The sequence below is a fragment of the Saccostrea cucullata genome, unplaced genomic scaffold (assembly GCF_032062105.1).
Source record: "Saccostrea cucullata isolate Sc308-1 unplaced genomic scaffold, CSIRO_AGI_Scuc_v1 ctg432, whole genome shotgun sequence".
In the NCBI taxonomy this organism is placed as follows: Eukaryota; Metazoa; Mollusca; class Bivalvia; order Ostreida; family Ostreidae; genus Saccostrea; species Saccostrea cuccullata.
In genome coordinates, this window is record NW_026931879.1 from 111,497 (window position 1) to 135,268 (window position 23,772).

Below are 23,772 nucleotides of genomic sequence, written 5' to 3' on the forward strand. Positions count from 1 at the left end.
AAATTTACGTAATGCCGACTTAAAATTAGGATGTAGAAACCCTTGCAACATCAACTTTTCTGTAAGTAGCCTCCCTTGAATTAATACTACTTCAGTATCAAAAATACTTATTTTATTGTAGAAGCATCTTTTAGGAAATCATATAAAGCCCATTGTTTCAAGCCAGGGTCTTGATTTCGCATATAGCTCTCTTCAGAAGGGAGAAGATTGTACCTTTTGGCTGTGATTTGCTACGATGCCTCCTCCCCTCTAAGCCCTCTTACCAAGTTCCCTGCAACTTGTTTTTAATGTATTTGATATCCCAGTAAATCACCAATAATCTTTCATCTCTTTATCAATTTCCCTCCTTCCTCTCCAAATATTCTTTCATAACCGGTCGGATGTAAAATGTATAAAAGATATGTCTTTGGTTTTTATTTTTGTCTTCTGTGTAAAGATACGTTCTTTATCGTTTTCCCTTCACATTAATTTTTTTCCCTAGTCCTCATTATTTTTAGAACATGCTAGAGCCCAGTACATTTACTTAAAAATTAAACTATAGGCACGTCATGGATTACATAACTGAGCAAGGTCAGTATTTACACGTACTAGTATATCACTGGTTCACCATGTGAATAAGCTACGCTTTTATATGGCAAGTTATTACCAAACAAGGAAAACTGTCTTGGACCAGGTAATCAATTAATCATTTATTTGAATCTCTTCATTTTACAACAGTATACAGAAATTAAAAAAAAAAAAAGAAAGAAAAGAAAGAAAGAAACAACAAAAACAAACATCAGGTGATTTTATACATAACCATAGACCTATAAGGCATGAGTGAATAAAAAACTAAACAAAAAAAAATTAATACGTTGCTATAAATGTGAAGTATGGGAATTTTAAGCCGGGGAGTTTATTTTATTTAGCTTTTTTTTTAGAGTACCACAAACAATCTACAACAAATGAGGTGATCATCCTTTTAAGTAAATTGAACAAAAGAATATGGGCTTCAACTTCTCAGCGCCAAAATTTTGCTCAATCACTGCATTATCTATATACTAGTATATTATCCTAATTTGACAGTGGTGCAACCAAAACTTGGGGCGTTGGGGTTGGTTGTTTTCAACCGAACTTTCAACGTACGTTTTCTATCGTAAAAACATATTATGTCTGGTAAAGAGTGGGAGCCCTGCGTCACATTTTTTGTAAAAGTATATATGTCTCTCACATCCTATGACTAACACTATATTGATGAAAAATGTCAGCTGTGGTACTTTTCTGACCAATTATTATACTCCATGCAAAATGTTACGGGGGGAGAGAAAACAGGCACGTAGCAGCTGGTGGAAGCGTTCCCCGCACCTTTTTTTCCAAACATCTCTCTACTTTTAAAAAATCTTCGTTGCTTTTGAAGACCACCGGTAGCTTCCTCCCTCTGTTTGTTACAGTAAAGCCAAGCAAGATTTGGTGCTGAAGGAAGTGGGACCTACACCCCCCTCCTCTAACTAAATAGGAGTTTCGTTTTTATTTCTCTGGCTTGCCCCCCCCCCCTTTCAAAACGCTGGTCACTATGATATTTAATACGTGTACTGTTGACATGTATGTATGTGAACACATTCTTATTCTACTTTTTTTTTATTTTAATAAGAGGAGTTGTTAAATAATATTGCAAGGATAAATAATCTAAATAATCTATTAAATACATGTTGTATCTGTATATTTAATACATTTTGTTGAACAATTAATTTCAGCTTTGAGGTCTCGTATTTAATTATTTGCCATTCTTTATTTGGTAATTGGATATTGTGTTTTAATCAATTGTTTGTCCTGTTCAAACCAGATATACAGGGAATATAGTTGTTTTCCCCGCCTTATTTATACAAAAACTAAACAACATGAGATGTTTTATTTATATCACTAGAGTTCAATCAGTGAGCATGCGCATATTTAACACTAGTGCGACACGGGTTGTCTTAATCGAATACACTCTAGGCACCATGATATACATGTATGTTCCCTGAAATTTCTGCTGTGAATTTATCGCAGTAAGAAGAAAAAAACTGTCTCTTGTCTCTTCCTATTTTGACAATAATGTTGTTTCTAGCAAAGAAATATGGTGTCCAGATAGGGCCATTTGCTAAAGCTCACCATCGCGTTCAGTAAAACACGCCGTCGCACTAACACGAGTTCGCACAACACCAGGGATGGGGTAATTGAAAAAAGTAATTGTAATTGACTGTAATTAATTACATTTTTTGAAGTAATTGGATGTAATTTGTAATTGAACATTTTTTTCAATTACTTGTAATTGTAATTTAATTAATTACACTGAAAAAATACCATGTAATTTCAATTATTTTTTCAATTACATTCAATTACTTTATATAATACACATGCATGATATATTGTCACCACGACCTCCCCATTACACTGTCTTTTATTTTATTGCAACATATAAATCCTCAGTCCTTTAATTATAAAGACAGATTATCTTATAATTTTAATGTAGTTCCTTTCTAATCATTATATAAAATTTAATTTTTTTGTTTTATGTTTATCTACATTTTGCACCACAATTCTTTAATAGGTCTATTCAGCTATGAAACGCACATTATTTATTATATTTCAGTCTCTGTTGCTTGATCAATGTAGAATAAGTATGTATGTGTCAAGAAAAAAAGAAAGGGAATGTGTGTGTCATTAATGAAGTTCACTCTTGGTGGTATTAAGAGATAATTGCCCTCCAGATCATAGCTGTAAATTGCAATCAAAACAAAGCAACCCCTCTAAAGACATATATTCATTCCATGATTATGATGACAAAGCCACTGCATGTGGATAATTATTTCAATTAAAAATGCTCTGCTAGTTTGAGAAAAGAAAAACTTTTAATTTGATAATTATTTTTAACATCTGAACAGAATTTTATGAATGAATTTTGTATCTGAAAAAGATATGCTTTATACAAGTATTATATAAATATGAAGTAAAAATGTACAACATAAGTAGCAATTTAGGATGTGAAGGTTGCCTTTAAAAGAAATATCTAATTTGAGGGGTTATAATTGCGACTTATTTTACTCAATTAGAAAAAAACCTGTTTATCAAATATCTTAGCCCATACAATTTGTGTACATGTACATGTAGGTTTTGTGTGGAGGCAATTGCATCAAACTGATCTTGAATAGTTCTTTACTGTTTTGTAAATAAAGGTTATGATTTAAACCACAAAGATACACAATGCCTACAAGCATATTATTTCTTGTATTGTTTATGCAGAAGCTGCTCTTATATACAAGTGAATGATCCCTGTTTTGCATATCCATATGATTATAGAAAAATTAAAAAAAAATTGAAAATGTAATTTGTAATTTAATTAATTACTTTTGTAAAGTAATTGTAATTTAATTAATTACATGTCTTAGAAAGCCTGTAATTTAATTGTAATTTAATTGAAGAAAAAGTCAAAGTAATTGTAATTTAATTAATTACATTTTAAAGTAATTGACCCCATCCCTGCACAACACGCTATCGCGCTAACACACAACACGTTGTCACGCTAACACGAGTTCGTACAACACGCGCTGTCGCGCTAACACACTTTCAAGCAACATGCTGTCGCGCTAACACAAAACACGCGTTGCGAGTTGTGTGTGTTAACGCGACGGCTTGTTGTGCGAACTCGTGTTAGCGTGACAGTGTGTTGTGTGTTAGCGTGACAGCGCGTTGTGTGATAGCGTGTTTTTCTGAATGCAGAATGCGCTGTTTAGCTTTTGCATAAGGCCCTATCCGGACACCATAGAATTGAAATATTCTCGCCACTTTTATAAATCAAAATATTATCCTTCTACTTGAATTAAAAACTACCAGTCCATCATGTGTTATATTCTCTGTAAATTTTGAAATACCTTGTTGCACACAATGCCGATAATTTTCTAATCAAAAAATTAAATTATTTTATAGTTTTATTTATTCAACAAAAAACTTGACGAAAGGATATATCTTGTTTAAAGACGCAATTTCGAAAATTCGAATATTAACAGACGTTTTTCAAACATTGTTACATGTAGGCCATTATTTTCATACTGAATCGATGACAAGAAACACAGCGATGACAAGGAGAGGGCGTGGCCAGTCGACATGGGACGCTTACCCCTCCATGGCACCTGATTCCACCTCTGCTCCTGATTTGTATTGCTAAATTAATGTTGGACCTGTAAAACATTCGTTGTGGTGGTGGGTGTACCCACTACATTTCCATACAGTAGTGCTTCCTCAATTTAATTCCTTCTCAAGGGAATTATATGTCGGTATAACCCAAGATCCCATCAAAAATTTGTCCCCCCTATTTTCCTGACGTTTATAAGCCTTTAATATCTCCAAAAAATTATTGAAGTATTTGCTTGCAAAAAAAATGTGGGAATTAGATATATTGTGTTTAAAAGGGATTACTCTTTCCTCCTATTTATTCCTTTTATTCCTTTCTTGCCTCCACTGTTAAAAAATTTCTAAACCAACCAATTTGTGTCATTAGTGTAATCTATCATAAGGTTTAATCAATTAAGCATGCGTATTAAAGGTATTAAAGATAATAAAACAGGCAATATCATCTATGAGCAGCGGCAGTTGGCAGTAAGCAGTGAGCAGTTGACAATAAGCAGTAATCAGTTGGCTGTCGTGTATGGAATTCCATAGTCTTTTGTTTCAACAACACCTTATATTAATTTTACAAAAGTAAAAAAAAAAAGAAAAAAAAACAAACCCGAGATTCTTTTGGGATGAAAGGCTTTGAATATCTGCCTGTTTCAATTTTTTTTATTTGACTGCAAAATAAAAATTTACCACATTTGGACAATTCTCTTTAGAGACAAGCTTTTGTTTTGACATTCAGGCAAAAGTCTGTCCACTTATCTCCCTCGTTTCACTCCTCCGCAAATAAATATTTTCTTGACTAATTTATGGTCGACCCTAATTTATTGAAAAACAAAGAAAAAGAATATACTGTAGGATTGTTTCGTTCATTACAAATCGCATTTTTATTCAAAACATACAAATCAAACTCACAAATTTTTAAAGATAAACAATGCAAGGGCTGGGAGGGCAGGGAAAGCCAAAGACACAAAACAACCTGCGATTCTTTGTAACGAACGTCGCATTAATCGAACATTCCCCGGTAAAAGTACCGTTCACGGTAGCTCAGTCGGTAGAGCGCTCGCTCCGTGATCGAGAGGTCGTGAGTTCGTATCTCGGGCGCGACTGACTTAGTCGTTAAAATGGGTAGCAACTGTTCCTTCGCCATGCGCTCGGCACTTTGAAGTGAAAGTTGCGGGTCCTTCGGATGAGACCTTAAAAACCGAGGCTCCGTGTCAGCGGCATGCGTTGGCACGATAAAGATCCCTCACTGCTCAATGGCCCTGAGTGCCGAGTAAAGGTCAAAATTTGAAGCCCTTCAAACGGTGCATACGGTGACGTCTCCATAGGAAGTGAAAAATTCTCGAGAGGGACGTTAAACAATATACAATCAATCAATCAATCCCCGGTAAAAGTATTTATAGTGAGCGGTAAATCGCTCGTGCATGAAAAACCAGTTTCTTTAGATACGAAGTTTCACGGAGAATACCGAAGTAAAAACGTAAAGAAATAAATTTCTCTAAGAAAAAAGGAAAATTTGACATTTTAAAACATTTAAGGGGATCTAAGTGGATAAGATCATGGCTCACATATTATAGTAGCCTAATATGTATCTTCCCACTGCTTGAAAGAGAAAACTTACATGTTAGCACCAAAATTTATAATGATCTTCATCGATTAACCTATAGAGTTACCTTCCTTTTGCCTTTTCCAATGTTATCAGGACGTCGATGTTTAGATTTCCCGCCTTCTGTCAATAGATCATGTGACCTACTTGTCCAAAATGGTGGACAATAATGAGTTCTATGGACGCTGCAACACATGAAAATGAAGGAGCCTCACTCTCCAGATCCTGGGAAAGGATTTTTAAAAACAAAAAATAAATTTCGTGAGTTGAACAACCCGTTATATATTCATTGTAACATTTGATAGTCTTTATAACTCATTAAACTATTGAAACTGTTTCATGTGGTCGATCTCAACATGTCACAATGTGTACAAATATTTATAGTTTTCAAGATACTGATAAATGTTTTAAGGGTTGGAATCCTGATTCAGATTTGCATGAGGTTTTTAGTTTACTTAAAATATTGTAATTTGATAAAAATATAATTGAGTAAATTTAAGTAAATGGACGTTTGTTACTAGATAAAAAGGTTAAAAGTTTTTGTAAATATTAGTAAGGCCACGCTCCTACTAGCACTAGCTAGTGGGTTAGCCTTGTAGAAGTTGATGGCTCGTTTTCATACTCATCCTCAACTTTCAGTTCAGAAATCAACTTAATGAAAAACCAAACCAGACCTCACTTCGATCAGTGTTTTAGGTCTGATGTAGCTGCAGAACTGTAGCTCTCCAAAAAAATTTATTGACAGACTGGTCTGTCAATATATATATTTTTTTTTTTGAAAGCTACAGTACTGCTTAGTTCGATGCGATATCATAGACATAGTTTGGATTCACATGTATATAGATGAAAGGTGATTAATATCATACATGTTAACTCTACAGCTTTAGGCGGAAGTTACTGTAAACCAACTTTTATTCGCGTGCAAGAAATTTTCGCGAAGTTTGTGAGGGCCTCAATATCACGAATATTTCTTGCCATGAAGCAGTCCATTAAGTCTTTGTGTCTATAAATAACAGATCAAAAAAGGCTTGATCGCAAAAATTAATCATCACAAACTAGTTTAATCCCGGTAAATCACGAAATAAAAGTTGTCGCGAATAAAAGTTGGTTTACAGTAACCGTTTTTATATCCCATCTCCTGCCTATCGCTTTTTCCATTATTCCTAAATCTACTGTTTTTCTTTAACTCTCGTAAAATCCCCTTATAGATATCATGTGAGTGACATGTGAGCAAATGTTACATTTTGTAGTGGTCATATTAAGGCAATATATATACATGTATATCTTCCTAAACCCATGAGTTAAACAATGCGCGCAATGCTACCTTTTCTGAGGGCTGAATCGATCTCCCCCTTTTTCATCACAGTGGTTAACATGTAGGTTAACAAGTATTTTAATATACTGATCATTATATTTTCTCAATAACACTTTTAATGATCTATAGTGACACATATTTGCAAAATCTGTGTCACTAGATTTGTTCATTCGTTAAAAAGTTTAGAAGATGAATTGTTCAATGGGCATATAGTGAGTTCTTTATACAGTTTATCTTCTTAATAATGAAATGATGGTCTTTACATACCACTCTTTTGATAAAAACTGTTGTCAATGAATATAAGTGATTCTACTTTGTTTTGTTTGTTTCCTAATCCTTTTATGAAGCATAAAGGTTTAAGAAAATACAACCCCAAAGCCTAGAAAAGCTGCCTATATTTACAAATTATTAGGTGAAAGGTTTTAGTATTTGTTTGGCAGATAAAAAAAAACTGTTAACATTCATAACAATATTCTGCCTTCAATTATGAATGTAGGGAAAGTGGCACTTCACTCATGATATGAATATCACCCCCCCCCCCTTGGCCCCCCCCCCCCCCCCATTAGTCTTATTTATATTGTTTCAACAGACATTTGAGCATGATGTAACTGTTCATTATCTCCATATTTGATACATTTGCCTTAATTTAAACAATAAAATGCTTTCTTTATTTGTTATTACTGGAATTAACGGAAGCAGCTGTTGCAGAAAAAATAAATAACCCGCTATGTAAATTTTTTCTGCAATAGCTGCGACCGTTAATTCCAGTAATAACAAACAAAGAAAGACATTTTATTGTTTATATTTGTATCTGTTTAAATAATCATTTAAAGAAGGATTAAAAAGTTTAATTATTGTATTAATGATGCAAATGTCTTTGTATGTTTCATTGATGGAGCAGCCATGCACTGATCAAGAAATCTGTACAGGCGACATGCCTTATGTAGTTCATGCAGTGATTAACGCAATGGGTTTTCTTAAGAAATAAAGGAGAAAATATTCAGTGGATGTAAATATAGCATCTTAATTGATTTGTGAAATCTCATTTGAAAACAGTGCAGTGACTGAGTGTAATACATGCCCAAATGAAGCATTTATGCAGAATATTGAATGGTAGTGGTTATGGTGCCTATTAATTGATCCATTTCAGGCTACAAGCAGCCAGCTACATTAGTGACATTAATCTGAAACTCCAAAATTGCATAAACATTAACTTCATTTTTAGGAATATGGGTAATACTTGCCTGAAGCTTATAATTATTGCTAATAAAGAATACATGCATGCACTGTGACTATGGTTATCGTATCTGCTGTAGCATTTACAATGCTATAGTATATGACACATTGTGGCTATTGAGTTAATTAGGTGATAGCAACCCTTTGACATATTGTAGCTATTGAGTTTATCTGATGATAGGCCAAAAGAATCATATGTCAATTCTACATTGAACGAATGAGGCTTATGTTCCTGTGTATAAGATGACCTCTGAATGTGTTTTATATTATATCACCAAATGTGAAGAGTAATTGATGTTTTATATTCCATCTTGGTTATGGATTTTACTGTAGTTTTGTGTAATTACATTGGAGGTTTGTTAAACAGATGTATGTACTAGTATGGAGTGTATGGGTATAGATGTGGACTATAATTAACAAGAGTGCTTGTAAACTGAAGTAAAGTTCTTTTAATCAGTGGATATGGGAACTAATAGTGAATCCAGTAAGTACATGTAAATGTAACTTAAAGATACCGACGAGGAATATCTTTATTGTTTAATTAAGTTAGGATCAGGTGAAATAAAGATAATGAAATAGGGTAGCTAAAATCATTGTTATAGTTTTAATTAGATATAAAATAGTCAATAAATTAAATTTGAAAAGATATAAATAAATGAATTTAAAAAGAAAACAAAAACAAAAAATAGCAAAGCATGCAGTTTTTTAAAAATGTATATATCAATGTATGTTTTTTCATTTCTTTTACTTACACAGTTAAGACCCTTTTAATGTAATTGCTCTTTGATGGGTATACATGTCAACATGTCACTTTCAACCCTCCTTCCCTGACATAAATATTTCATATCATTTTAAATGATAAATTGTAAAATACACTATTCATGATCAACTTCTATATTCATCATATTGAGCTTTCCCTGTGAAGAGATGTTTGTGTATGTCTACCAGTGGCTATGATGAGTATATACACATAAGTCGCATTACTTAGCCCCTGTAATATATGAGTTTTTAAAGCTTCTGTTACAGACGCTAACACTCTAAATCAATATGTATATCCTTCACTAACCAGCAGTCAGCTTATTTATCATGAAACAGGGGACAGATATTGATCTGCACAAAAAAAACTCATAAAAAGGGGGAGAACTTTATAAAATATCATGTTTTGTTTAACACCATTCAACAAATGACAGATGCAAAAAAACATAAATATCATGCACAATTTCAGAGAACTGGAGAAAGCATATATATAAAAATACATCAGAAGTGACTATTTTGGATAATTTATCATAAAAGCTCATAGGAACCTTTTTTTTTTTGACTTGTCAACACATTTCTGAGGTAGGATTTTTTTTTGACCCCCCCCCCCCCCCCCCTGATAATATTTATAGTGCACTTATAACATTTCAAATAAATCTGTAGTATATAACTGTTCCAAAGAAATAATTATTTCAGATGATTAACAATTTAAAATTACTTTTGGTAAAGAATCTTTTATATTTTGATTTGAAAACATATATTGCATTAAATGTCAAGAAACAACAGAACATTATCATTAAATGTATAGCAAATTAAGGTTAGGATTTTTTTACTCTGTTTCTTATTATTATTATTTTTCTTCTTCTTCTTCTTCTTCTTCTTCTTCTTCTTCTTCCTGGGTACTTTTCTGTCCGGGAGTGATCTTGTAAACTGTTCGTCCGATGTAGGTAAAACCTTTTTAGGGTCAGTAGGCATGTTATGTAGATATGCGGAAAAATTGCGCGCACGTGCTTGCAAGAGCGTGCACGTGCAACACGTGAAATTACCAATATAATGGATATTGTAGTAACTTTTCTATTTTTCGATGAAATTTTTTGAAACTCATAATGTAAGGATACATTAGAAGTACAGACAAGATACATGGTTAGCAAGATCACACGCATGCACGTGCGCTTCGCTCTGATTGGCTAATTTCAAAAATATATCTTTCTGTTCTTGTCATAAGAAATTTTGAAAATAATTATATTTCAGATGATATAACAATTTAAAATTACTTTTGGTAAAGAATCTTTTATATTCATTGATTTGAAAACATATATTGCATGAAATGTCAAGAAATGCAGTGTAGACAAGTATTCATGCACATGCATTCAACATCTTGGGTGCAATCATATATTGGTATCCTTTTGGGAAAATGTTATAGCAAATGAAGCTTAAGTTAAAATTCTCACTAGTTCTCATTTAGTTTGTTATACCTTTAGGTTCACGGATATTAGCTAAGAAGCTGATACATGTTCCGACCAGTCGTCTGGTGGCGTCCAGTCACATTCTCCGTAACACCGTCCCCACCCAGGACTGTGATGTACTTGTCACCTTCCCAGCCGACACTGACACCACCACCCTCGTGTGGCTCCTGGACCGACTCAGAGCCAGGTCCCCCCACCTCATCATCCATGTCCATCACCATAGCAACACCAAAGGCTCCATGTTCCATCTGACTGCAACTTATGAGGGGTGAGGCTTTTTATCATTCATCTTATGTACAGTCAGATCAGCTTTAAAAATCACTCAACTGACAATTCTTTGCTCATCAATTCATAAAGTGACAGGGGTATCCCATCCAGTTTTATCCATACATATTATGTGGGCTTTCCCATGGCATTAACATGAAATGGACTTTATACAGTTATACTTATATGGGAGCAAGGGAGATGTCACAGCTCACAGTATCTCAAGTTTTTGGTTTCTTTTTTACAGGCCCTTGGATAAGACTAAGTTCTCAGATATATTGAAAATTCTTTATACTTTTGAACATCTGCCTTATTTACAGACATTTATCATGTAAACTCAGTAAAAGTATAAATTTTATCAAACTTAATCATGTAGTGTCAAATGTGGTTACCTTAATTTAAAGCACAGGCTTCAGCATCAGGGTAATTTATATACATGTATTATATGTAGCTCTGTGGGCTAAAAAAACCCGAAGTCCTTCTCAATTGTTTAAAATTAATGAGTGTAAGATCTGCCATTAATATTAAAAATGCCGAAATTTTAAAAAAAGATTTCAATCCTGAGCATTACAGAGGCAAACATGATGCTGTTTGATAATGAACAGAACTATCCAATTTTGTCGCATTTTTCTAATTTCAGTCTCAGGCAAGGATTAAGTTGGTCATCACATGCGAAACTCTTGATATTCACTGACAAGTAACTAATCGAGGCCTGAGGGATCTTCACTCTGTTGTAAAATAATTTTTTAGCAAAATTTTCCAAGAAAAAGTAATTACCTCTTTGAGACTGGATACTCATTTCTTAAAATATAAGCTAGATGTTTAAATTTATTTAGCTTTAATTAACTACATTGTATTAACATTTGCTAAAATTTTTCTTGAGCTAATACTCTCTAAAGAGAAAATAATTCATAAAGGCAAAAGGTAACTTAATCAGCACGAAAAGTAAGAATTAACTCCTAGAGATAAATAGCCACTAGGTGATGAGGTGGTTGTTGTTTTAGTAACTGACCTACAGAGTTGGGTTTGTACAGCACTGTGTGGAATGTTGGGTATACAAGTTACATGTACTGATATTTATAGCATTAGAAGAACTGTGGCCAAAGAGCAAATCATTTCATGACATCTGGCAGTGATCATCATATGCTTCCAATAAAAAGGATGAAAAGGATTTTTTTTCCTGTTCTTAAGACAAAAAATTTAAGTGTGATGTATATTTAAAGATGTTTTATGATGCAATTATCAGAGGAAGTGCAAGACTGAATTTTCTTACTAGCACAGTGTATATGAATATTATTAAAAAATTATTTCTTATCATATCATACCTTTGTTTTGTACAATTGATTATAAAACAAGGTGCTACTATTAAGAAAAATAGTCATATAGTACTCCGTGATTTGGCTTAATTAACTGTAGGATTATAAGAAAAAATGTCAATCTAAAAAATTACGGGTACTTAGAAAGTAAGAAGATTTCAAAGAAGTGATTAAAATTTAGAAATTTTAAGCTAGTTTATTTTCCAGAAAGTAATTAAAATTCACATGCAGCCAGTATCCTAAGAGTCTTGACTAATTCTATCACATTTTTGTGCTAATACATTACATCTGTGCAAGGTTTGTTTATTGTTACCTGGTATTTTTAAACAGATACCAGCTACTGACAAATAAATTGATGTTACATGGATTTCAACACCCCCACTTTACTTCATCATTCTGTAAATACTATGGTTGATATAATGACCTTGATAGCAAATCTTTGGGTTGTATTCTAGCTGACTTGTGTCATACATGTTTGTATACAAAATTTGATTAAGGGATATTTTGTCTACCTGATACAATAAATGGTGCTTATCATCCTAATAGTGTTTGATTGGTCAGCAGGGGATGCTTACTCCTCCTAGGTACCTGATCCCACCTCTGATATTACTGGGGGTCTGTGTTTTATGCTCTGTTCACATATTTATATTGCACAATTACATACTTAAAATTAATATAAAGAGCTTTCTCTTTTTTAAAGAGATTGAAATAATATTGGCATTATACTGATTCTGTCAAATAATATTAGAAGAATTATAACCTTTTTGTATTTTCATTGGTATTTTTTAAATTAACAAAAAGCACATACAATTATCCAATTAGCAAATAATCACATTTTTTCAGACTTCTTAAAGGAGCAGAAGAATTAGGAATTCAGAAACTCCTGAAAGAAGAACTTGGAGGTGGAATGAAAGAATTTTCAGTTGAAGAACAAGAGTGCTTTAAGAACATTGAGGATGAGAACCTCTTCTTTAGTAGTCAGGAGAGACAGAGCATTATATGCCATCTGTTGGATAATCTGAGAGCTATTCAAGGGGAACAACTGGGGAAAGTGAAATTTGTGGAAGGCCAGTCTATTGGTAAATTGCTAGCTTTGACATTTTTTGACAGAGCAGTTTAGATCACTGCAGCCATAGAGATGACAGTATCTGGACTACACAGAATTTTTTTTAATAACATTTGTTAAGAAGTGTATGGAACTATATAATTCAAGGAAAATATGGACAAAATTCCAAAGTACTTGGAATTTGAATAAAACAAATTATACTAAATATCTCATTAAGTAATGCTTGTTATAAAGTACTATTACTATCTTTTTTTAGTTCCACTGTTGGAATCCAAGAAAATCATTTCCCAAGTGTTCCCTCTCCACTGTAAGCAGTCCGTTAAGGAGTTGAGGAAGACCTGGGTACAGGCAGTCTTCTCCCCTCAGCCCCTAGGTATTTCTATCTTAAAGTTTTAAATGTTATGATTTACATATATGACCATTATCCAAATCATTTATATGTATGGCAAAATGTAACTGTATGGTCATAGGCCTCCTGTGTTTAGTTTGTCCCTCAGTCATGATGTTTTCACTCCTACTGGCTTATATCTCTAAACAATTGGCAGGGATATCATTTCTATCTTTAATGCGTCCGGCGTCCGTCCGTCTGTCCGTCTGTCTGTCCGTCTGTCTGTAAACAATTTTTCAAAATGCTACTCCTCCTACAGTTTTGTCTAATTTCAATATAACTTAGCACACAAGTAGACTACACTAAGATACATAATTCTGTGTATCGGTTTTTGAATGAATGGTGTTGCCATGGTTACTAAAAATAGAAATTTCTGTGAAATTCTTTCAAAATGCTACTCCTCCTACAGTTTTCGTTTGATTTCAGTTTAACTTGGCACACAAGTAAACTACACTAAGATACATAATTCTATATATCGGATTTCGATGAGTTGTGTTGCCGTGGTTACTAAAAATAGAAATTTCCGTGAAATTCTTTCAAAATGCTACTCCTCCTACCTGATTTCAGGATGTTGGCAAACAAGTAGAATACACTAAGATACATAATTCTGTGTATCGGTTTTTGATTTCAGTTACTAAAAATAGAAATTTCTGTGAAATTTTTCAAAATGCTACTCCTCCTACCTAACTTGGCACACAATAGAATACACTAAGATACATAATTCTGTGTATCGGTTTTTGATTTTAAACGATGTTGGCGTGGTTACTAAAAATAGAAATTTCTGTAAAATTGTTTCAAAATGCTACTCCTCCTACAGTTTTGGTCTGATTTCAATATAACTTGGCACACAAGTCGACTACACTAAGATACATAATTTTGTGCATCAGTTTTTGATTTCGATGAACGGTGTTGCAGTGGTTACTAAAAATAGAAATTTCTGTGAAATTCTTTCAAAATGCTACTCCTCCTACAGTTTTGGTCTGATTTCAGTATAACTTTGCAAACAAGTAGAATACACTAAGATACATAATTCTGTATATCGGTTTTTGATTTCGATGAATGGTGTTGTCGTGGTTACTAAAAATAGAAATATCTGTAAAATTGTTTCAAAATGCTACTCCTCCTACAGTTTTGATCTGATTTCAATATAACTTGGCACACAAGTAGAATACATGATACATAATTCTGTTTTTGTTTTCAATTGATGAATGGTGTTGCCGTGGTTACTAAAAATAGAAATGTCTGTAAAATTCTTTCAAAATGCTACTCCTCCTACAGTTTTGTTCTGATTTCAGTATAACTTGGCACACAAGTAGACTACACTAAGAACATAAAGAGACTTTATCAACGATCATTATTCTATTTAATGCTGTTTATAAAGTTTCAAATCCCAGCTGCTTAAGTACTTTCTCTTCCTTTGCTATAAGTTCAAACCAGTAGAGCTTCAGTCTCGACAGAGACTTTTTTTTTTAATATTTGGTACAAGGAAATGTTGAAAAAATTAAGATAATGTGTATTTTGTTAAAAATATTTATAGGTAACATTGCTTGCCATATTTCCAATTTGCAGGCAGGTTTTTAATTCTACTGATTTTAGCATCGTTCTTTTGTTTCAGATAAAATAAAGGATTACTTTGGAGTAAAAATAGCCCTGTACTTTGCCTACCTAGGACACTACACCCTGGCCCTGTGTTTACCAGCCTTTGTTGGACTAGGAATATGGATCATGCAGTGGCAGGCAGACCAAGTAAGCCCATGCTTCCTTTGTTCCTACACAGGCAATATCTGTATTCAAACAGACATGTCCCTATTTTCTTTTTATGATAAGTACTTCACAATGTCCTTTTTAGGAGTGGGATGATGAACTTTTTATTGGCTTTGCCTTGTTTAATGCTCTCTGGGCCACAATATACCTGGAACACTGGAAAAGGAAAAGCTGTGAGCTGACCTATAACTGGGGCACTCTAGATTCACATAAAGAGATGTTAGAGGACCCCAGGCCCCTGTACACTGTGAGTTACCTCCTCCTGTTAGTGAAATGTTTATTTATTTTGCTCTGTGCGAAGAAAACAAGGCATTTAGACTCTAAAAAATAGTCAAATCATTCATTAGTATAAACCAGGTTTTTACATTTTCTTGTGTTCATTTTCTATTTATGAATTTTCTGTACAATTAAAAAAAAATCATTTTATGGTTGAATTGGGGGAAAAGGTACTAATATTAATGTATTTTCAGTGAAACACCAGATGGTTTTGTCATCTTTCAGTAACATTATCAAGAAAATTCTGTTAGTTGTAAACTTTTTCTGCAGGGGAGACTGGAAGCCAGTCCTGTGACAGGCAGACTGGAGCCATTTTATCCCTCCTGGAAGAGAAATCTGTTTCGATATTTTGTGTCCTACCCTGTCATTGTTTTATGTCTTCTGGTTGTGTTCGTTATCATGCTTTTAATTTTTGAGGTAAGTACAACAGTACAGCATTAGTACTGCAAGTATAGGTTACATCATAGAAGCCGAGTAGTATTGATTATATCGTTTTCATGGGGCGTGGAAATGATATAACCAAATATGAAATCACAGAAACAAATATCAAGGAATTTAACGATATAAAGTTTGGATATTTTACCGTAAGTTTCAGAATGGATTATAATCTTTTGAATGACTGGAAACTTTCAACTGAGTTAAATACACGTATTTTAATTTAGTTAAGGGCTAAGAAATAGCTAAACATGTTCATTTTTCTGTAGTTATGAACTTGTGAAATAAAATTAGTTTTTTTTCTCATGACCCGATTTCTGCCTCCTGCAGTGATATATGAAGGGGCATGGAAAGTATTATCGCATATGTGATATGGGATATATCACCACAGAAAGATCAAAGAAAATCACCGCAGATATGCGACAATGTTAAATATTTTGCACTTGATATTCCAGACTCTGACCCAGGTTGGAGTCAGGGTTGGCCATAATACTGCCAGGGATTCAAACTCTTTAATGCACTTTGTAGAAATTGTTCTATAAAGATATCCAAAATAATTCTGATGCTTTTTTTGGCAACCATTTTCAAGTTATGTATGTTTAATTTAATCAAGTAAAACCTAAGGTTTATAACTATTCAACATGTCCAAAAAAAAAGAGAGCTTTTTGAGCCAGTGATCTTTTGTTTTGATTAACGACAAAAGAGTTGAAGTAATTGACTTTTAATAATATTATCAGGTCCAGGAATGGATCAACTCTCTTGTAAACAATGGTGACGTTCCAGGATTCTTCTCCTTTCTCCCCAAAATCCTCCTGGCTGTGTCCATTGGAGTGTTAGATGAAATTTATAAAACCATTGCTAAATGGCTAAATGACTTAGGTATGAAAAAAGTGCTCTTTATTTACACACAAAATCATTTGTTATATGAGAATTAATTTAATATTTAGATCATATTTTAAATATTTCATATTTGTTGATTCTTTCCAGAAAATTACAGACTAGAAGAAACATACTGGAACCACTTGATTGTAAAGTTAGTTCTGGTGAGTCTGTTTATCTTTAAATCCGTGATTCTTCAAATGTATCAGTGTGTATTTCTATCAGTATGTATTTCAGCTGTGATTTTATAGTCTTCTTATTTGTGTTTAATCTGAAGAGTGATTTGTGTAAATTTTTGTCCCTTTAATTTGCTGTTTTATCATACCTTTCAATTTCATTTTTCATTAAATTGATTGCACTAAAAACTTAATAGTGTTTCCTTTTAATTAACTGTCACAAAATGCTATCTTTACCATTATGATAATACTTCTTTAAACCTTCAAAAGCTCATAATAAAAGAGTACAAAATCATTAGAATTCTTTCATTAGACATATGTATTTTATGTATATTACTCTTTCTAGTTTCAGTTTGTGAACTCTTTCCTGTCTCTCTTCTACATAGCATTTTATTTACGAGACATGGATAGACTCTGTGATGTAAGTGCTCATCATTTTCTGTTGTAGAACTCAAATACATTTTGATAAATGTTTGGATATGATAGAATCCATACATATTTTTAGCTATATCCTGGTCAGAGACCAGAGGAGATTTTGCTGATAATTCTTATTTATTTATTTTTTATTTTGACCAACAGTGTCGCCATGATAGCTAAAAATAATTTTCTTTTGGAATCCATTCAAAATGCTATATTTCTTTCAATTTTCAACAAATGTAGACTTTATGGAGACAAGCAATTGTTTTATGTATTCTTGATTTTGACAAGTGGTGTTGCCATGGCAATGAAAATTCTTTCTGTATAGTAGTATATTGTATTTCTGACAGTCATCTTGCTTTTGTTATTAGAACCTAAAATTTCTTTGAAATTCTTTCAAAGCACTTCTCTTAATTCCTTCGGTTTTAGTCCAATTTCAATAAAATCATACACAGATAGACTATAGTAAGATACATAATTCTATATAACACTTTTAGATTTTAAGAAATGATGTTGCCATGGTCACTAAAATAAAAAAAATCTGTAAAATTCTTTCAAATCACTTTGCCTCCTAAAACTTTGGTTTGATTAAACTTTTTCTACTTATTAATTAAAGTACAATTTCTTATTACATTATAAATTATTCATTAAAGACTTCTGGTTAAAAAAATGAAAATTTCAGTTTGACAAAGAGAATGAAAATGCATTTAATTCATGTGTAATTGACACAATAAAACCATGTTAGTATTTCAATATTTATTTAACAGCAATTGGCAGCAATCTTAATTACTCGTCAAATCATTGGGAATCTAAAGGAGGCTTTTTTGCCATACCTACAATGGAAAGCCAAACTCTACAAAGTCGGTTACGAAATGACAAAAGATCTCATTATTCCTGAGGGGAAGGCAGTTTCCTCTAATCTCAAGGCTTCATCGAATCAGGATTTTCCAGAATCCATTGTGAATGATGAGGAGTTATCTTCTCCTGAACAGCCTATCACTGATAAGCAGGAACCTGTTAATGGGGATTTTATACAAAGTGACTGTGTTCAGGGTTCTTGTGATGTTAGACAGAGAAAAACCTGTGAAGGAGAACTAAAGGGAGATAATGAACTCCAGGAGATCAAAGAAAAATGGGGAAAACCCCTCTCTCTCACCCAGGCTGAGGTGGAAAGTGCCATGAAACAGGTAAAAAACAGAGCAGTGTGTAACAAGTCGGATAAAGACTTATGTAGAAGTGAGGATACTGTAGACATACTTTTTTCCACGGGGTCATAATTTTGCGGAATCTCAATTTCTGTTTAATCCGAGGGTAGAAAATTACGCAGATTTCTTAGACTGTCGCTATATGCCTTACATTTACGTTAAGTAAGCTAGGACAAAATTCCGCGGAAAATTTGTGAAAGTGTACATAGCGTAAATTATTACCATGTGGAAAGAAGTACTTCTACAGTAACTGCAAACTTCTAATCTTCATGGTTTAATTTGGAAATACAAAGGGATCACAATAAAAAGGAAATGGTGACTTTTTTAGCCCACCTGAGCTGAATGCTCAAGTGAGTTTTGATCACTTTTTCTCTGTAGTCAGTCTGTCCATCCATCTGTCTGTCTGTAAACTTTTAACATTTTCGACTTCTTCTCAAAACCACAGAGCCAATTTCAACCAAACTTGCCACAAAGCATCCTTGGGTGAAAGGGATTCAATTTTTGTTCAAATGACGGGCCCCGCCTTCTTTCAAGGGGAGATAATTAAGAAATAGTAAAAATTTGGTGGCGTGTTTGAAAAATCTTCTCCTGAAGAACCACTGGGCCGGGAAAAATGAAACTAATGTGGAAGCATCCTCAGGTAGTGTAGATTTAAGTTTGTTTAAATCACGACCCCCGGGGGTAGGGTGGGGCCACAATGGACGATCAAAGTTTTACATAGGAATATATTGGAAAAATCTTCTCCAGAACCATTGGGCCAGAAAAAATGAAACTTATGTGGAAGCATTATGCAGATGTTTATACAGTTTGGTTTCATCTTTTTACCTTTCTATTTTTAGCTTGAGGATTCTTTAGAAGACTACCTGGAGATGGTTATACAGTTTGGTTATGTCTTTTACCTTTCTATTTTTAGTATGAGGACACCTTAGAGGACTACCTAGAGATGTTTATACAGTTTGGTTATGTGACCCTCTTTTCCTCTGCCTTCCCTTTGGCTGCTCTTTGTGCTCTGCTGAACAATATAGTGGAGATCAGAAGTGATGCCTTCAAACTCTGTATGACCTACCAGAGACCATTTGGTAGATCTGTAGAGAACATTGGGACATGGCAGGTATTGGAAAAGTTTGGGAAGAGTTAAAAATTCTTGTCACATGGATAACTCATTTAATTTGTCTATTTGCCTGTCATTTTATTGCTTTTGGCAATAACTTAAAGTGTGTCATAAGCTTAACTCAAGGTTATGTCTCAGAGGTCAAGGCGATATAGTTAAATCCAGGAATGGAAGGGAGCTATAATTTTCATATTAAAAAAAAAATCTTAGTACCTGTAGCAGATTGAAACATATCTATCCAAACAATTAGGGCTTCACATGCCTTAGAACAATGCCAAAAATGATTGTTTTAAAATTTGTCTGATGTAAGGTTTTTAATTTTTGTCAGGATGCCTTGGAGTTGATGGGGGTCATTGCTATCATTGTGAACTGTGCTCTGATAGGAGTATCAGGTCAGGTCCAGAGAATGGTTCCAGGGGCCTCCACAGAAACTGTCATACTTATCATTGTTCTCCTAGAGGTAATCAATATTCTACAGCTTATATTCTGTTATTTTACTGTGACATTTACACATCATCTTCAGATTTATTGGATAATGGAGATATTTTGTCAATGAAAGGAAATGATCTTTCTATTTATTTTGAGATTGTAGTTGCTGTATAGCTTCAAGTTTAAAAATAAAGTATCTGATTAGCATATTTAGTCACCTGAGTCACGAAGCTATCTGTTTTTGCCATTCGTAATTCATTATGTCTGTGCTGTAAAGATTTGAGTATGTTCAGCTTGTACTATAGAACTGCTGAACCAGTTTCAATTGATTTTGGCTTGTAGCATTTATGAGTGAAAGGAACACACGGTTTCAATTTTGTGGCCCCTTCCTTTATTCTGATGATGGGGCTAAAACCATCAAAATTAAATCAATCTTTCAAAACTTTTCTTCTTTGCTTTTGGACATCAAGCGTCAAACTGATGGCATGATCAGGGAACTTGCTGGGTTAACTGTATATAAATTTTTCCTATGTACACTGTTCCATATATACAAGCATTATTGTGCCATCTAGTCTGGTGATATTGACAAAGGGGGAGGGTTGTAAGCACTGACAAATACAAGCAAGTAAATAGAATTGTTTTCATTTCTTGGATCCTTTACAGGATTGTTTTATGCTCAGGAGACTTTTGTTCAATCTACACTGTACTCTTTATATTTTTAAAACTTTGTCCACCTAACCTGATTCAATTTTTGATTATTTTCAGCATATAATTTTGGGGCTGAAGTTTTTGATAGCCTATGCCATTCCAGATATTCCAGAGACGATAGAAACCGAAAGAGCCAAACTAGAGTTTCGAAGGAGGGAAGCTCTAAAAGTAAAGCAGTTTTTGAAAGTTCTATTCTTCAAGATATTTCTTCTGGTTCAGATATAGATATATCATTATAAGATCAGTTATAAGTATGTACCAGAAGGCTGTTCAACACAACATACTCACATGAAGTTACGACTGAATAAATGATCTTTTATTTAAGAATGATTTACAGATTCAGTTCATTCCACTTGAGCCTCAAGTGGGCTATAACTTGGACAATTGGTGCTAGAGTTTTCATATTTATTGTCCCAGGGCTATTCTTTTTGTACCAACAGTTAAAATCTATTGTCTCTGATTTGATCTTGCTTTTGAAAAAAAAATTCTGACAAGGCCTTTATGTACTAATATTTTTGACCTAGACAAGGCCTTTATGTACTAATATTTTTGACCTACACTTTTGAAAAATTTATACCTCAGGAAAGAGCAGCCAAACAGGAACATCAGCATTTCACAAACATTCTTTTATTGTTTTAGAAATTTGAGGCAGAGATGCAGTCTATAGCAACCAGCAGTTCAGCTGAAATTCGGGAGAAGATATTGGCTCGACAGAAATCTCGTCGTGAAAACTCACATCAAAGTGAGGCTAAACAAGAAGCCACAGAGAAAGATATAAACATTACAGGAGAAGAAACACCCACTGACAAAGAGGCAGCTCTCTAAGGAAGACATATGTTTTAATTCCTCATTCCATCTTCATTTCTTTCAACCTTTCTTTGATCATGGCAGATCTTTATCCTCACAAACGATCCAAAACACAGAACCTGAAAACAGTGCATTTATGAATTATTTATGTAATTCAGTGGATATTACCAACATTTTGCATTCTAGTTGGACTCGGTAGAAAGACATGATTGAGCTCACTTTCATAACAAATTAGGCATACTGAAAACTTTGTAATTTGGTGCATCTATTGATCTTTTTTATTGAATCGATTCAGTATTTCAAGTGTATTTAGCTTTACTTTTGAAAAGGGGAGGGAATCTGAAATATTTTCCCAACAATAGAATATCGGTATTTTTATGGCTAAAGTTTTTGTGCGCATTGAAAATCTGCATGAAAAAAAATAGCTTTTTAATCAGAAGCCATGTGAAAAATTATGAAAATGTAAATGCTTTTAGAAAAACATATTTTAGAATGATGTTTCTTTTTTTTAACTTCTCTCTGATATAGAATTTGCTCAACTAAAATTACTTTTTGTGTACACTGGTTTTAAGGTCCTGTTTTAGAGCATATGGGTTGAGAGTACTCCCCATGTTTGTCACTCTGTCCATCTGTCAGTTTGTTGATGTAATAATGCCTTATCTTTAGTATCTTTCAACCTACTGACTTCTGTGACAAACAACGTGTATGTAAATGGAGCATGGCCAGAAGAAGAGATGTGTAACTTTTTTTTTGCTCACTTGATCAAAGGTCAAGGATATTGTCAGAATAATTTTCATTATAATTGACATATTATTTTGTATAATTTTGATCTTACTGACTTCATACATGGAGTGTAAATGCAAGGAATGGTTGGAAAAAGACAGCTGCAGTTTTCAGGGTTTCTTGGTCAAAGGTGAAGGTCAAAGCTGGAAAATATTGATATAACCATTTTAGAGAAAACATTTTAGAGTCACTTGGTCAAAGGTTAGGGGATAATGATACGATTATCTTTATTTGCAATACCTTGGATATATTGTATCCTACGTACTTCATAGAAAGTATATGTGTGTACATTTGATTTCTTCTTGTTTAGAGAAGGGTGAAGGTTATACATACCGGGGTACTTTATGATGTTAAATCAAATTATTTGGGTGTTTGAGACTTGATTGAATGTTTGTTGTATTTAAAGTGTAGTGTTATCATTATTAAAGGTCATGTATAGTGGGAATAAGTAGATATGCTTGATAAAAGGTCGGGATTTTTAGATTTGGGTGCAGACTGCAGTATAATTTGTTTTATCCATTTTATCAGTATTTCCGAGTCCTTTTTTTTAAATTCTCATTTGTACAATTTTTTTTATATTTTATACTTTTTAAAAAATATTCTTTCTTTTTTTATGTGGCAGGGTTATCATATGAATTTTTATCATGTGTTCATATCACCATATGACCCCCGGGGGAAGGGCGGGGCCACAATGGGGAATCAAAGTTTTATGTAGAAATATATAGGAAAAATCTTTGAAAACATATGCATTCTTGGGTGGTGTAAATTCTAAATTATAGGAATCATGACCCCCGGGGAAGGGTACCATATCTGTGAAACCCAGCACAGTTAAAACCTGCTTATAACGAAGTGCTAGGAATTGACAATTTTGCTTTTTTGTAAACATTATGTATCATATTCATTATTTTCACAAATATATTTTAAAGTAGCTGATATTAAAAATCACTTTGCTGTCAGTGTTCATTTCATTATAAGCATGTTTGTTTCACTGTATGATCAGATCAGTGTTAATTAAGTTTACATCCACACTGCATAATTACACTGTATACTTTTTGAATTACCGGTAGTGCTTCCATTTTCTCTGTGCAATACATACAGCGCTTCTGTCTGTTCAAGCAATAAACCAAATCTTGATGCCTATCTGATTTACAATATACTGAGTATGAATAATGACTTTTTAAAATCTTTTAATATAAATCCCAGTAAGTGTTCATATATTTTGCAATTTATTAAAT

At 33.4% G+C, this 23,772-nt stretch overlaps 1 protein-coding gene across 3 annotated transcripts; it reads left to right on the forward strand.

Moving 5' to 3' along the window:
- Positions 1-503: 503 nt before the first annotated feature.
- LOC134233864 (anoctamin-8-like) lies at positions 504-23,195 on the forward strand. 3 transcript variants are annotated; one of them, XM_062715917.1, is made up of 15 exons: positions 504-570; positions 10,529-10,781; positions 12,937-13,172; positions 13,416-13,532; positions 15,163-15,293; positions 15,397-15,558; positions 15,858-16,004; positions 16,760-16,901; positions 17,010-17,065; positions 17,424-17,498; positions 18,262-18,681; positions 19,613-19,810; positions 20,139-20,270; positions 21,005-21,115; positions 21,587-23,195. In XM_062715917.1, exons 1-15 carry the CDS (start codon positions 549-551, stop codon positions 21,770-21,772), a joined length of 2,388 nt encoding a protein of 795 aa, XP_062571901.1. In that variant the 5' UTR covers positions 504-548; the 3' UTR covers positions 21,773-23,195. The 3 variants fall into 3 exon arrangements, with proteins under 3 accessions (XP_062571901.1, XP_062571902.1, XP_062571900.1); XM_062715918.1 differs by lacking the exon at positions 504-570 and adding an exon at positions 591-673; XM_062715916.1 differs by lacking the exon at positions 504-570 and adding an exon at positions 5,833-6,001.
- Positions 23,196-23,772: the final 577 nt, after the last annotated feature.